General features: G+C 38.3%; 2 protein-coding genes across 3 annotated transcripts in view; one reads left to right on the forward strand and one right to left on the reverse strand.

Moving 5' to 3' along the window:
* The window catches only part of LOC116175600, a 137,014-nt gene extending 132,937 nt beyond the window's left edge, over nucleotides 1-4,077 (reverse strand). Inside the window, exons 1-2 of the mRNA XM_031493791.1 lie at nucleotides 3,524-4,077; nucleotides 3,262-3,302 (exon numbers count right to left, since the gene is read on the reverse strand). Coding sequence (XP_031349651.1) covers nucleotides 3,262-3,302; nucleotides 3,524-3,588 — 106 coding nt within the window. The 5' untranslated portion in view covers nucleotides 3,589-4,077. The remainder of the gene's footprint in view (nucleotides 1-3,261; nucleotides 3,303-3,523) is intronic.
* Nucleotides 1-13,003, forward strand: part of LOC116176514 (origin recognition complex subunit 5-like) — a 566,782-nt gene that overhangs the window by 403,466 nt on the left and 150,313 nt on the right. The gene's annotated exons all lie outside the window — the stretch shown is intronic.

Raw genomic sequence — 13,003 nt, forward strand, 5'->3', positions numbered from 1 at the left:
AGCGTCACCTCAAAGTTAATACAACCTCCAGAAGTGTATCTGCTTTTTAGGGGAATTTGTCGAGAGAAAAAATTCCCCTATGTGATGGTTCTGTCTGTCCGTCCGACTGTTCCTTGTCTAACTCAAGAACGGGAAGAGATAGCCGGATTAAAAGTCGTGTTTTCGAATGCGAGCTGATTTAATTAGGTTCGAGCGGTGCACGAAGAATTCCCCTTTTGAAAATCGTATGCGATTCTTCGTATCTTGTTTTATATTAACGAATTTACCAAGGGGCGCAATTTTAATGCTTGGCTCTAGACGCCATTTGGGCATACCACGCCACTGGGTCTATTTTGCCAACATAAGTAAGACGCATAGGTACATAAATCCCTATATGTACAAACTGAGCCGGTATTTTGGGCTATTTTGACGAGGCTGTTTTGCGGGGTGCTTTTTTGACGGGCCACGCACGCATTATTTTACGTTCTAGACTTATGGAACAATTTGAGAAGACGTATGCGTCAGAATACGATCTAACTTCCACGTCAAATGATATGCAAAAGCTCATCCCAATCGCAAGTGAGTCCGTTATACCCTCGATTATACCCTCAGTCTCTTGGTGGCTTTGCCTAGAATGAAATACTTCTTTTTTCGAATTATACTTCAGTCAGTAACGTAAAGACTGCATCGACTACGAACGATTTCTATGCGATTTCATTGGCTTCCTACAGAAACTACTGTAGTTCGTAGATTTCGTTATAGCAGAAATCCTTTCACAATTCTGAACCTTGCTGAAGATGGCGGCTTCTACCGACTTCCCTAAAGATCAAGGGAATTTCCACCGCCATGATTTCTGCGACTGCGACCGGTTCAAATTTCGAATTCCGCATTTGATTTTAGGGTGTTGCAGAAACACTTCATCGGCTGTAACGAATTTGTGTCCGATTTATGGAGATTTCGGTGTGATTGTAAAGCAATTTCAATTTTCATTGTGTTCCTGTAAGATTCCATTTAAATTTTCACTACACCGATTGCAGAAAGCTTCTGGTTTTCTTGTGGTTTCTGCAACTGCCGTTACAATATTCGGATTCCGAAATTCTATCGATTGCACTAAAAATCAAGGGATTTCCTTCCCTATACGCCTTCTGCAACTGTGCGCGTTTCAAAATTCATATTACCAGCAGATTTCAGGGGATTATGCGGGGGATTACGTAACGAATGAATCTCCCTCGGAATCTCCTGCGAGTGATTTTTGTATCATCCTGAGGAATTTCCCGGTAAGTGCAGGCGATTTCATTGGCTGGCTACCAGCGAGAACTCGGAGATATGTCGTATATTTAGTTTAATATGCATTGGATCAATGACTGTACCTAAATATGCATTAAATAGTTCTAGCGAGGCGATCAAATCGATATCTTGGGCACCTAGAAAATGCGTTCCTCGTCCAAATAAATCCAGCAGTTCCTCTCTCTAAGAAAATCATGGCTATTGCGGCTTGTTCCGAGCGTACTAGTTGGTAGGTCTACGATAAATCATGTTGAGTTGCAAGACCTCAAAGAACCAGATGAAACAACAGCTGTGTTGCAGGTATATTAAACATCTTTCTTCAGTTATTATAAAAAATTTGAGTATCTGACAGTCTTCCAGTCATCCTCTGTATCAGCTTCAGAGTCTCCTTTACTAAAATAACGTACAAAATTGAGCCCGAGTAGGCTGTACGCTATACGATTTGCACCTATTGGACATTGGTGATTTATCTTCAAAGAATTACACAGTGTTTGATAATAGAATCAGCAGGGTTTGATAAATTAGTAAAATTCAATAACACAAACAAATCAGTTTTATTTGTTTGAATCGTTTGTGTTAAAAGAAAAAAATACTTTTACATCACAGTCGAAATTCTGATTGTTGCTTGGTCAATAACACACGAAATAAATAACTGCTTCTGGTTTTATCTTCATAGAATTACAAAACGTTTGATAAATAGAATTACTAGGGTTGATAAATTAGTAAGTACCAAACCAACTGCACGAAAAAATAAATTTTATTTGCGTTGTAGTGTTAACGAAAATAAAAGAAAATAATAAAATAAAAATGTACAAAATATTCTTCATCAATATAAACGTAGTCGCGCCCACCTACTTTAATACTTCCTTTCTTCGTTTAATATTGGGGTGCTTACTTATACGGGTTGGCTGCCTATAGAAAATAACAAATTATTATTCACAGTGTCAAATGAGCAAGACGAGATCGAAAATCAAAAGACACGAGGTTGAATATTTACTCGTCTACGTATGCAAAAGTTTAGCATTTGATGCTAATTCATTTCATTCGTAGACGCTGACAATTGCGAAAATACAGTGAGAAATTGCAAATTGCGCAACTACCTGGAATATATTTTGAAATAGAGGTTTTGTATTTATTGTTCCGAAACAGAGCAGTTTTTTTCAATAATGAATGGGCCGAAACTAAAATGAAAGTCTGGTGGTAGTGGAATTCTAATGCGTAGAGAAGATAATTGCACTCGGAACTAAATATGGAGCTCGGTGTTTACGTATAAACAGGTCATCGTTAGATACAAATCAAGGAAGTTTGCTTATTTTTCCAATGACTGGAGCTTTGGCAGCTTCATCAATTAGACAAGTAAAAACGTGTATCGACAGATTTAAATTGTCACAATGCCAATTGTAGGGAAAAATGTGAGGTCGTTAAAGATGACCGATTTTTATACGTGACCGGATCTTAAAACAGGAGCTCGCAACCCTCTAATACCGTAGGAAGTGACGTAATGCATTAGTAGAACGTCGTAATACCAGAATGACATTAGATTTACGACTTATCAACTTTGTTCGCTCGGTTGCTCACGATTCTCTTTTAAGAATCGTTTTTTTCTCGTCATGGACGTTGCCCGCAAAGGAACTGTCAGTTGAACGAACAACGTAGTTGGAATAAAAACTATTATAATGCTTTAAATTGACATCCTGCGAGCGGCGGGGCGGCAAGCTAGCCCTAATTTGGTCATAATCAATCAGGATTAGATTGCGAACTGCTGCTATTCTAATGAGTTCAAGAATATACCAAAAGCATCCGACGATGTGCATTCCAGATAAAAATATCTCCCATCCACTTAGGTTGCCCATGAGAACGAAGAGGTTTGTTTACACTGCCACTCCGATTTATTTACTCCCGAAATTTCGACACTTTTTTACGCGACGCGCACAATTAACGCACCTGCAGCACCTCTCAAAACATGCGAACGCAAATATTTGATCACGTGCTTACCTGGACTAGTTTGCCAGCTGAGGCCACCGATAAACATTTTTCTGTAACAAAAACAGAAAATTTGTTGTAGCATTGGGGGAGTAAGTGGAGACCACGAGGGTAGGTTATGAGCGTGACATGGCGCGTGATTTAACCGGGTAATATCGGCATCTGCGTGACAGCCTTAGAAAAACTATTAAAAAACACCACTTTAATTCACCGAACGGCAAATACCGAATATTTCCAACAGTTAAGGGGGTACTCTGTGTGAGGTCAAACCTACCCTGGATCGTTTGGAACTTCAGCCGGGGAACCACTAGCTACAATCTCCTGGTTTTGAGGCTCCATAACAAACTCTATGATAGATCTCGAACTACGACTAAACTAAAGGTAAATAGAGACCGGGATGGATTAGCGGGCTCCCGGTTTTGTTCGTTCTGCCACACTATCAACACGATACTGACGAGTATAGACGTAGAGGAGCAGAGTACGTGGTCGGTCCTGTTCGACTAACGTCGCCGTAGAGGAGCACGACTGCGCTAACTACCCTGATGGAAGAGACAAAACAATCGCTGTGATTGGATGCAATCCGTGCATCATCAGTGCGACGACTGTGACGCAAAAATCCTTTACTGCGCTATGCACGATAATACGCGTATCGAAACTTTGCATAACGTAAGACGAATATAGGCCACTATGTCAATTTTAAATTTGGACTGGCACTCTTCATTAACTCCTTACGCACACGACCTCCTCCCCCACTGCGACGACACTACCGGACGCGCCAATAAATGTATTAAATTCACCGCCGCCTTTGACGCTCGCGCTCCGTTATTTTTTTATGCTTTTCCCAATTTCCGTACGCGACTGATCCGTTTAATCAATGATGGCGCTAGTTTTTAACGACGCCTGCCGCCGTAAAACGCGCCAATTTAAAATTCTGATATTTCGCGCATTTTTTGCGATCGACCGTGATGCCTTAAATGGAAAAATAGGCTCCAGAAATAGATCACTCCCGACGTAGTGAGGTAATCGTGTCGATAGATGACTCTCTTAAGCTATATCTTCTTATCCTCAATGTATGAAGTAAATACACTTAATTTCACTCAATAATCAAATTAATGTAAGATCATTTCTGTATTATGACTGTCTCTGCCGTCGGCGTCGTCGAATAGGCCTGAAGAAAAAGGGATTCATTTCGTCAAACATTTTATTCTTATTCAATCGTGTTATTATCTTCTTTAGTTGAACTCACAGCACAGTCCTACCTCACCAACTTACTACTAGGGTGATTATTTAGTATAACAGCCCCCTCCTGCCAACTTTAAGAACAAACAAAAACCTCTTAGCCAAGCAGGTTTAAGTATTTCTACTTTTCACAGGATCGGTGGTTTTGAAGGATTTTTTACCATATTCGGTTTTTTCAGTATCTAGTATCATTTACTGGTATTTGCACCTCTTGAATATTCGTATAACTTTCATCAATAACAGAATTACTATGCTTAATTTCCTTATAGGATGCACATGCACACTAACTTCTCCCGATTTCTTCTACAAATTTGATTGTCTACATTTACATTGTACTAATATGAAAGAGGCTCCTCGGCCGATTATATATCCCTACTTCTATCTACGAAAATCTATTACCCATACAGAGTTCTTTGGTTTGATCTATTTGATTATAATTTATTTCAAGTCTCTCCATTCGCTTTTCCTCTCTTAAACAGGGAGCTGGTAGGTATCTACACATTCCTCAAGCTTTACTAGGAAGTACCTACTAGGAAGGTGTATTCTTAATTTTCTTTTCATTAGCAATTCATATGGATCAAAATCACAGTCAGTAATAAAGCGGCCCCTACACGATCAATATTTACGTCAATATGTTGTACAATATTTTGTGCAATGGCCGTGGTATTGTTCAATAATTAGTTCGCGAGTGATACTTGTGCACTATGTGCAGTCAAGATGTGGAATAATAAGAAGAAGCGCGAGTGGATAATAATAATAGTATTTTTTGTACTCCGTGGACTAAATCAACGTGTTTTGTCATTCATTTAAGGGACTAAAGTGCAATTTTTTCTCCCGGAGGCAGAAAAACGCGACGCGGTACAAAAAGTGACAGTACACACTGAATTGTCAAACACAATTTAATGATTAATGGTGACCTGTATTGTACATATTTATTCTTGCATCATATTTTACACTTATTATACCGTTTTCCATATATCTTTTTGAATTTGGAAGGCGGTAGGTTTCCTTATAGTTTGTTCTTCAGAGTTTTAAACGATCATTTGAACGCCGTAGTTTTAAACTAGAATCTTTAAATCAAACTGACATTTATCGTTATACGGTCACAATTTGACATTACCAGGTATATTGATTCTACAATCAATCAAATTTTTTCTTTCAAATTTGCACTTTAACATTGAAATTGCCGTAGCTGATTACCGGAGTACAAAAAATAGCGTATATACCACAAGACTAAAGTGCGTCCTAATCCCTCGGGTGCTTGTTGCCGTCAGCTACGTTTCGGGCAACCATCTGCACCCTCGGGATTAAAACACACACTTTAGTTCCTCAGTATATAATATACTATTTCTTGAATTTCGATTTCGCTACCTTTATTATAGCATCTTCGCACCTTTGCTTTAATATAAGTACATATGAATTCTTGTTTGTTGTGTATTCGAATTCGAAACATAATCATTAATCAACCACAACCACGATCATTCGAATTCGATGTTTAATTGTATTTCTTATTTTAACTAATTTGACAGTAAGATAATAATGTAACCCAACAAACAAGAATTCATATGCACTTATATTACAGCAAAGGTCCGAAGATGCTATAATAAAGGTAGCGAAATCGATAACCTCAAGAAAAAACTTTAATTACTTATTTCATACCTATCAATCCAATTTAATTGGAAACAGAAAAATAAAGAATTACTTGGTAATGGGAAACAATACATAAATAACTTTATATGAAATACAAAATGTATGGAAAAAAAATAAATAAACAAATAATTATATATAAAATATAAATAATATAAATATATAATTATATATAATTGTATATAAAATTGAACTCAACTCAAACGTTTGCCTACCAAAAACAATGTTACGGAGTGCCTTCTTTAATTTCCCGAAGGGTATGTTTTTAAAAATATTGCTTACAGCGTTATATTTTTTAGAAATATTGTATGAAAATGATCTTTCATATAATGCCGTTTTATGAATTGGTGGTATAATTAACTTAACGAATCTAGGGTTATAAATTGTAATTTTGTTATATAAATAAACAGGTTCATTTATTGTTACCACTTTATGGTATAAGACCATGTCATGCACATATCTATGATTTTTCATATTTAGCAATCCGGTTTTTTTTTAATTTGTTTGATATATGATAATGCTTTCTTATTCCATAATTAGTCTCAAACAGGAATTTTGAATTTTTTTGATTCTATTGGAATCATAAGTATCCAAACATGGTCCGTACACACACAATACACAAACTCAGAAACTGTAACAGGACAAGTGAGTTACAAAACGAAATTTTCATTTGTTGATTAAGTACAGAACGTTGATTAAAAATTAATTTTAAATTTGAGTACGCTTTTCTTATCCTATTTGAAACATGTGATTTAAATCTCAACTTGAAATCAATTTCTAACCCAAGAACTTTCACATCATCTTTAATTGGTAGAATTTCATCGCCCACTTTTGTAATTATATCATCTTTCCAGACCTCTCTTTCTTTTGCTCCTCCAAAGATGATTACAGAGGATTTTAATGGGTTTATTTTTAAGTTAAGTTGTAACAAGTCGTTGAGGCAGTGGCGTAGCGAAGGGGGGTGGAGGGGCGGTCCGCCCCGGGCGCCACTTTAGTAGGGGCGGCAGCGTCACACCTGCCAATAATATTCTGGAGTGCTTTTGAAAATAGCCAAAAGTGATTTTGTAAGCAACGACGATGACCATCGACTGACTTGAAGATTGTTTAACTGACAGAAACTGAGGCGCAAATACATGACGAAGAGAGAGAAGGTATAACCCAGAGATGGGGAAATAGCGGCCCGCACCATGGTTCGATTCGGCCCGCTGGAATCTATATTCGTAAAAACAAATTTATGAACAGAATGACTGAGGAACATCTTGAGAGCGGTTTGCGAATTTCTTCCACTTATTTGGGGCCAAATTTCGATGCACTAACTATTCATTTGTCATAGTAACCCAGGACATCGAAACAATAATTTTCGTCTGCTGATTTTTTGTTACTTACAATAAGTCCTCTTTGTGAAAAGATACCCTGTTTTCCGGCTATTTATTTATTTATTGTAGGGTGTGTTGTCCATCTGGTACATGGTTCATATAGAAAGCTTAAAGATATAATGTCAAGAGCCCCCCCCCCCACCCCGCCAAACAAGCGTTCGCTCTAAAAGTACTGAAATCCAGAATAAAATCAGACATTTTTTCATAAACGATAGGGAACTCAAAATGTTCACCAGCTCCTAAAGTATAGGGCGGAGGGTGGGAGTGTATATAATGAACAAAAGAGGTCCCAACACCGACCCTTGTGGAACGTCCATTACTACAGGTGTTGGATAAAGGATTGGTTTAAAGAAAGAAATAGTACACCCACTTACTTTTGATATTCCACAACGCAGGTAAGCTCCGATACACCTCGATACATTCTAAAATGAACTTTTTTTCTTCGTCTTTTCCCTTTGTAGTCATGGTCGATGTATACTGTTTATCAAGGACGAGAAGTGAATTTTCAGTGACAAGTCGGAAGTTTTACGTACCAGGCGTCTTTGGGCGCCGAGTTTTATAAGTATAATAAATGTTTTTTTTTAAATATATTAACTTTCGAAAACTGTATGCGCCCCTTCCTAGAACAAATTCTAAATCCGCCCCTGCAACCCCCCTATTGTTTAACAAGCCGATTAACTGTAGCATTCCCATATAGTTTTAGTTGCATTGGTCACGTTGGCTGGATATTTTCATTTTTTATAAGCGGATTATGGTGTATTTTGTGTTTCTATTTTAGCGCATTTTTTGAAAAAATACGCTAATTTATTCGTTATGGGCTATGGCTGGCAAGGCCGGCTGTCCGCGTGAGATCTCAACAACTAAAATAGCTAGAGAATTCAAATTTTCACTAAAAGTTTTCCGTGCTCATAGTAACAGGTATTACGAGTGCTCATAGTGATAAGAGTTTCAGTTCTGTTAGCAGTAAACCAACACCCGTATTTTATACAAAGACGAGTACAAAGATAAGTCGTATTGATTAGATTCCTCTTATTATTATTTTGCAGTAGATTAGTTAAGCAAAGGTTTCCACGGCGCACTGGTGTGCACGTGGGAGCCCGTATCGGCTCGATTGCGAGTTGTTTATTACTACACGCTTTTGATTTTCTGACATGGAGAATCAAGCTAAACAGTCCCGTACAATTGTGTCCGAAATTATGATTGCTTCTAGCCAAGGAGGCAATCAAGTAAATGCTCAATTAGGCAACTCTGAAAACTTGTCAAATGAACATATTGAACGCGATATGCAATCCTTTGCATCCGTCGTTAAGGAAAAGAATCGTTATGTATTTCCTAGCAGAGAACAAGGAATTCTATTCCCAGCAATAGATCGGTTATCCAAAAATGATTATGTAATTTCTGTGGGGACCCTGGTGGGGCCCAAAAATGTGATTTACGCATCTAGGGTATCTAACTCGAGAGTGTGCATATGTTTAAGCAGTAAGACACTTGTTGACGACTTTATTGCTAATCATAAAGGCATTACAGTAGGTAATGTTTTTATTCCCGCACGTAGATTGGTTTTACCGGCAAAGAAAATCATTTTGTCAAATGTTTCGTTTTGTATCCCGAATGATGTACTAGCTGAAGAATTAAAACGGGCAAATTTAAAACTAGTTTCGGGTATCACATGTATTAATGCCGGAATCGGTGACAAAGATTACGCTCATGTGCTAAGTTTTCGGCGATACACGTACGTTGCATTGGATGATAACGATACCTTACCCTCTAGCATTCTTATTAATTACCAAGACAACTACTTTCGTGTATTCCTATCGGCAGATGAAATGAGGTGCTTCTCTTGCAAAAACAAAGGGCACCTTGCCAGTAGATGCCCCAATTCAGTTGGGCATTCACCATCTACAAACTCAACAGAAATTGCGACAGATAGGGAAATAGTCAACGAACCGCAAGAAGACACCCAGGATAAAAGTGTCCGTAGTAGTACCGACCTTCAACCATTTAGTGAACCAATCGCTCCCACCTCCCTTATGAATCCTTCATCAACCGGTACAGTCGTTGTAGATCTCAGGTGTCCACCGAAAAAGAGGGGTCCACCGTCATCAACGGGATCACAAGACGTCAAAAGTACAGCCGGCTACTCAGAAAAACTAACCTTTAAGAAACCGAAAACTAAGAGTAAAAAGAAAGGCGTAATTTCTACCCCAAATGAGGACTCCATGTCCTTTCCTGAATTCAAAAATGTTTTTGACGACTCTCCCGAGTTACTAATTAGCTACGATAAATTCTGTGAGTGGGTAGTAGAAGTGAAAGGTCAAGAAAACATAGCTGAGATTACCGGAAAATATACAAACGACTTATCGGCGCTTCTCAATATACTAATCAAAACCATTCAGCAAGTTAAAACAACGAAGTTAAAGGCCAGGCTTAAACGGCTTTGCTTAAAACTACAAAGATTGGCGAATTCAAGTAGTGAAATCATATTGTCGGATTTGTCACAAGAAGATAGCATGATGTCCTCCCAGGAGGACTTCAGCGATTCGGATTTTTATTAGAAGGAAGTACAGTTTTTTTTCCCGTTATTTACTTTTAGTTTTATTTAATTTAAAATGGCGTCAAATATGGGTTTAACAATAATTCAGTGGAATGCGCAGTCGGCGGTAGCCAAACGACAAAATCTTGAAAACATGCTATCAGTACACAAAGTAAATATAGCCGTCTTGTCCGAAACTTGGTACAAACCCCACTACCTTTGCAACTTTAAATACTATGATGTTGTTAGACAGGATAGAGCAGATGGATACGGAGGTGTTGCTATCTTAGTCGATAAATCCCTACAATTCAGCAAAATCAATTTTACTAATAATTTTGACCATTTTATGGCTTGCGGCATTAGACTTTCCAAGCACAATTTGTCAATAGTATCAGTATACCGCACAGTGCAAAGCACCATGAGCTATACGGATTACGCAGACTTTATATCGCAAATAACTCCCCCTTACATTATAGGCGGAGATTTCAACGCACATAATCAAGCTTTTGGATCATGTAAAACTGACAACGCAGGAAATGTGCTTTTAAAAGCAGTCAATTATGTGGATTGTGTTTTTTTGAATAACGGATTGCCCACCAGAATATCTCCACCTAATTATGGCCCGTCAGTGGTGGATATCACACTGGCGACTAAAGATATTGCTGGTAAAATCGAATGGAATATTTTAGATGACACCTTCTGCTCAGACCATTACCCCATTCTCATGGAATATAAAATATTGAGAAACAACATTAGCAAAATTTACCCTAGCACTCGTTGGAAAACGGACAAAGGCAACCTTGAACGATTCCGGGTCATCATGAGTGATAAGCTTCGAAATACTCCCATTCCTGATACAGCCAATGGGAAAATGCAATTACTTATTAAGACCATCGCCGATACAGCAGACGAAATCTTTACCATCCGACATCCCTTTGTTATTAAGGATAAACCTCCTCCTCCATGGTGGGACGACGACTGCACTAAGGTTGTCAATCAAAGAAAGGCAAGATTAACGGAGTATAAAAGGAATCGAACACTTGAGAATTTTGTGAAATGCAAAGAGGCCTTTGCGTTTTCGAAACGATACCTTAAATACAAAAAACGGGAGAGCTGGCAAAATTTTTGTAGCAAATTAAATAAGAATACCCCGTCCTCCTATGTGTGGAATATGATTAAAAGACTAAACCGAGTTACGGCTTTAAACAGATCTGCAAGTCACAGTTGTATGGAAGAATTCCTAGACGCAATGAGTCCACCATCTGTAGCAAAGGCACCGTCCAAAGAAGTTGTCGGCCCAAACGACAACCCTTTACTTAAACCATTCTTAGCGATAGAACTTAACAGGGCCTTAAAAACTACAAAAAATACAGCTCCTGGGCACGATAATGTTACCTACGACATGATACCATATTTGCCAGAGGTGTGTAAGAAATTACTGTTATCAGCGTATAACAATATGTGGTGTGACGGTCAAGAAGTAGCATCCTTCAAAGTAGTTGTGGTGACACCTATTTTAAAGGCCAACAAGAACCCTAACGAATTCAAATCATATCGCCCTATTTCCCTGCTATCGTGTTTGTATAAAACGTTCGAACGAATGATCAAAACGAGGATCGAATGGTGGTTAGAAGGATCACCTGCGTTACCACCCAGGCAATACGGATTTCGGAGAAATAAAGGTACCATGGAAGCGTTATCTGACCTAATCACGGAAATTCAGACTAATCTATCACACCAGTATTACACGGGCGGCCTCTTTCTAGACATTAAAGATGCATACAATCACGTTGACCTAGACATACTGGAGGAAAAAATGTGTAAAATCGGGATTCCTAAGAAAGCAGCTGGGATTATATCAAACCTGTTCAGAAACAGAACCATATATCTGAAAACACCCAACAATACCCTCTTAGGACCCAGAACAATAGCGTTAGGACTGCCACAAGGTTCAACGTTAAGTCCTATCTTGTTTAATGTATATACGCACGACATCCACGAACAATTTAGAAACAAAGTAACGGTCATACAGTATGCAGATGACATATGCCTATTAGCTGCTGACAAAGAGTTAAATGGCGTTGTTGCCAAGATGTCTACTGCGGTGAGTGAATCAAATAAGTGGTTCTTACATAACGGCTTTGAAGTGAGCAAAGAAAAGTCTTCTGTAGTGCTGTTTGCTAGACAGAGGAACATTCCTACCGGTTTCATCAGATTGGATAATGTCGAATATAATCTACGGACGTCTATCAGATATCTGGGATTGATTATCAACAACAAGTTAAAATGGAACGAGCACATTAATTACCTCACAATAAAATGCGAAAAGTCATTGAACATACTCAAAGTGTTAACAAAGGTGGGATGGGGTTGTGATATTCATACAGCGCTTTTAATGTATAAAAGTTACATCAGAGCACGTCTTGATTATGGTTGCCTTTTATATGGGAACGCTCCCAAATCTCAACTAAAACGTCTAGATATAATTCAAAACAAAGCTCTAAGGACATGTACGGGAGCAATGATATCTACACCGACGCTAGCAATGCAAGTTGAAGCAAACGAGCCTCCCTTATATATCCGGAGACAGTTCCTTGCTGAGAAATACATAATCAAACTTAAAACTAACAATTTAAACCACATAATCGTCAAGATATCCAATTTGCTCGTCCTTGACCAAACTGCAGACTACTGGCGAAAAAAGCCATCTCCTCCTCTCACAGCAGCCTTACTAAAGGAAACCCCAAATAACCTTCGATCACCACCAATTCCAAATAACTTTAGTTTTCTGGACTTTATGCAAGAAATTGAGATAATATATCCTCCATTCAATGGCATAGCTCAACATGATAGACAACTGTTTAACAATATAACAAATGAATTGTCGCGAGCTACCTTGATTTTTGCCGACGGTTCAAAAACTGAGAAAGGTTGCGGCTGTGCTTTTTATGACAGCCGA

This window comes from Photinus pyralis, unplaced genomic scaffold, assembly GCF_008802855.1.
Source record: "Photinus pyralis isolate 1611_PpyrPB1 unplaced genomic scaffold, Ppyr1.3 Ppyr1.4_LG7, whole genome shotgun sequence".
NCBI lineage: Eukaryota > Metazoa > Arthropoda > Insecta > Coleoptera > Lampyridae > Photinus > Photinus pyralis.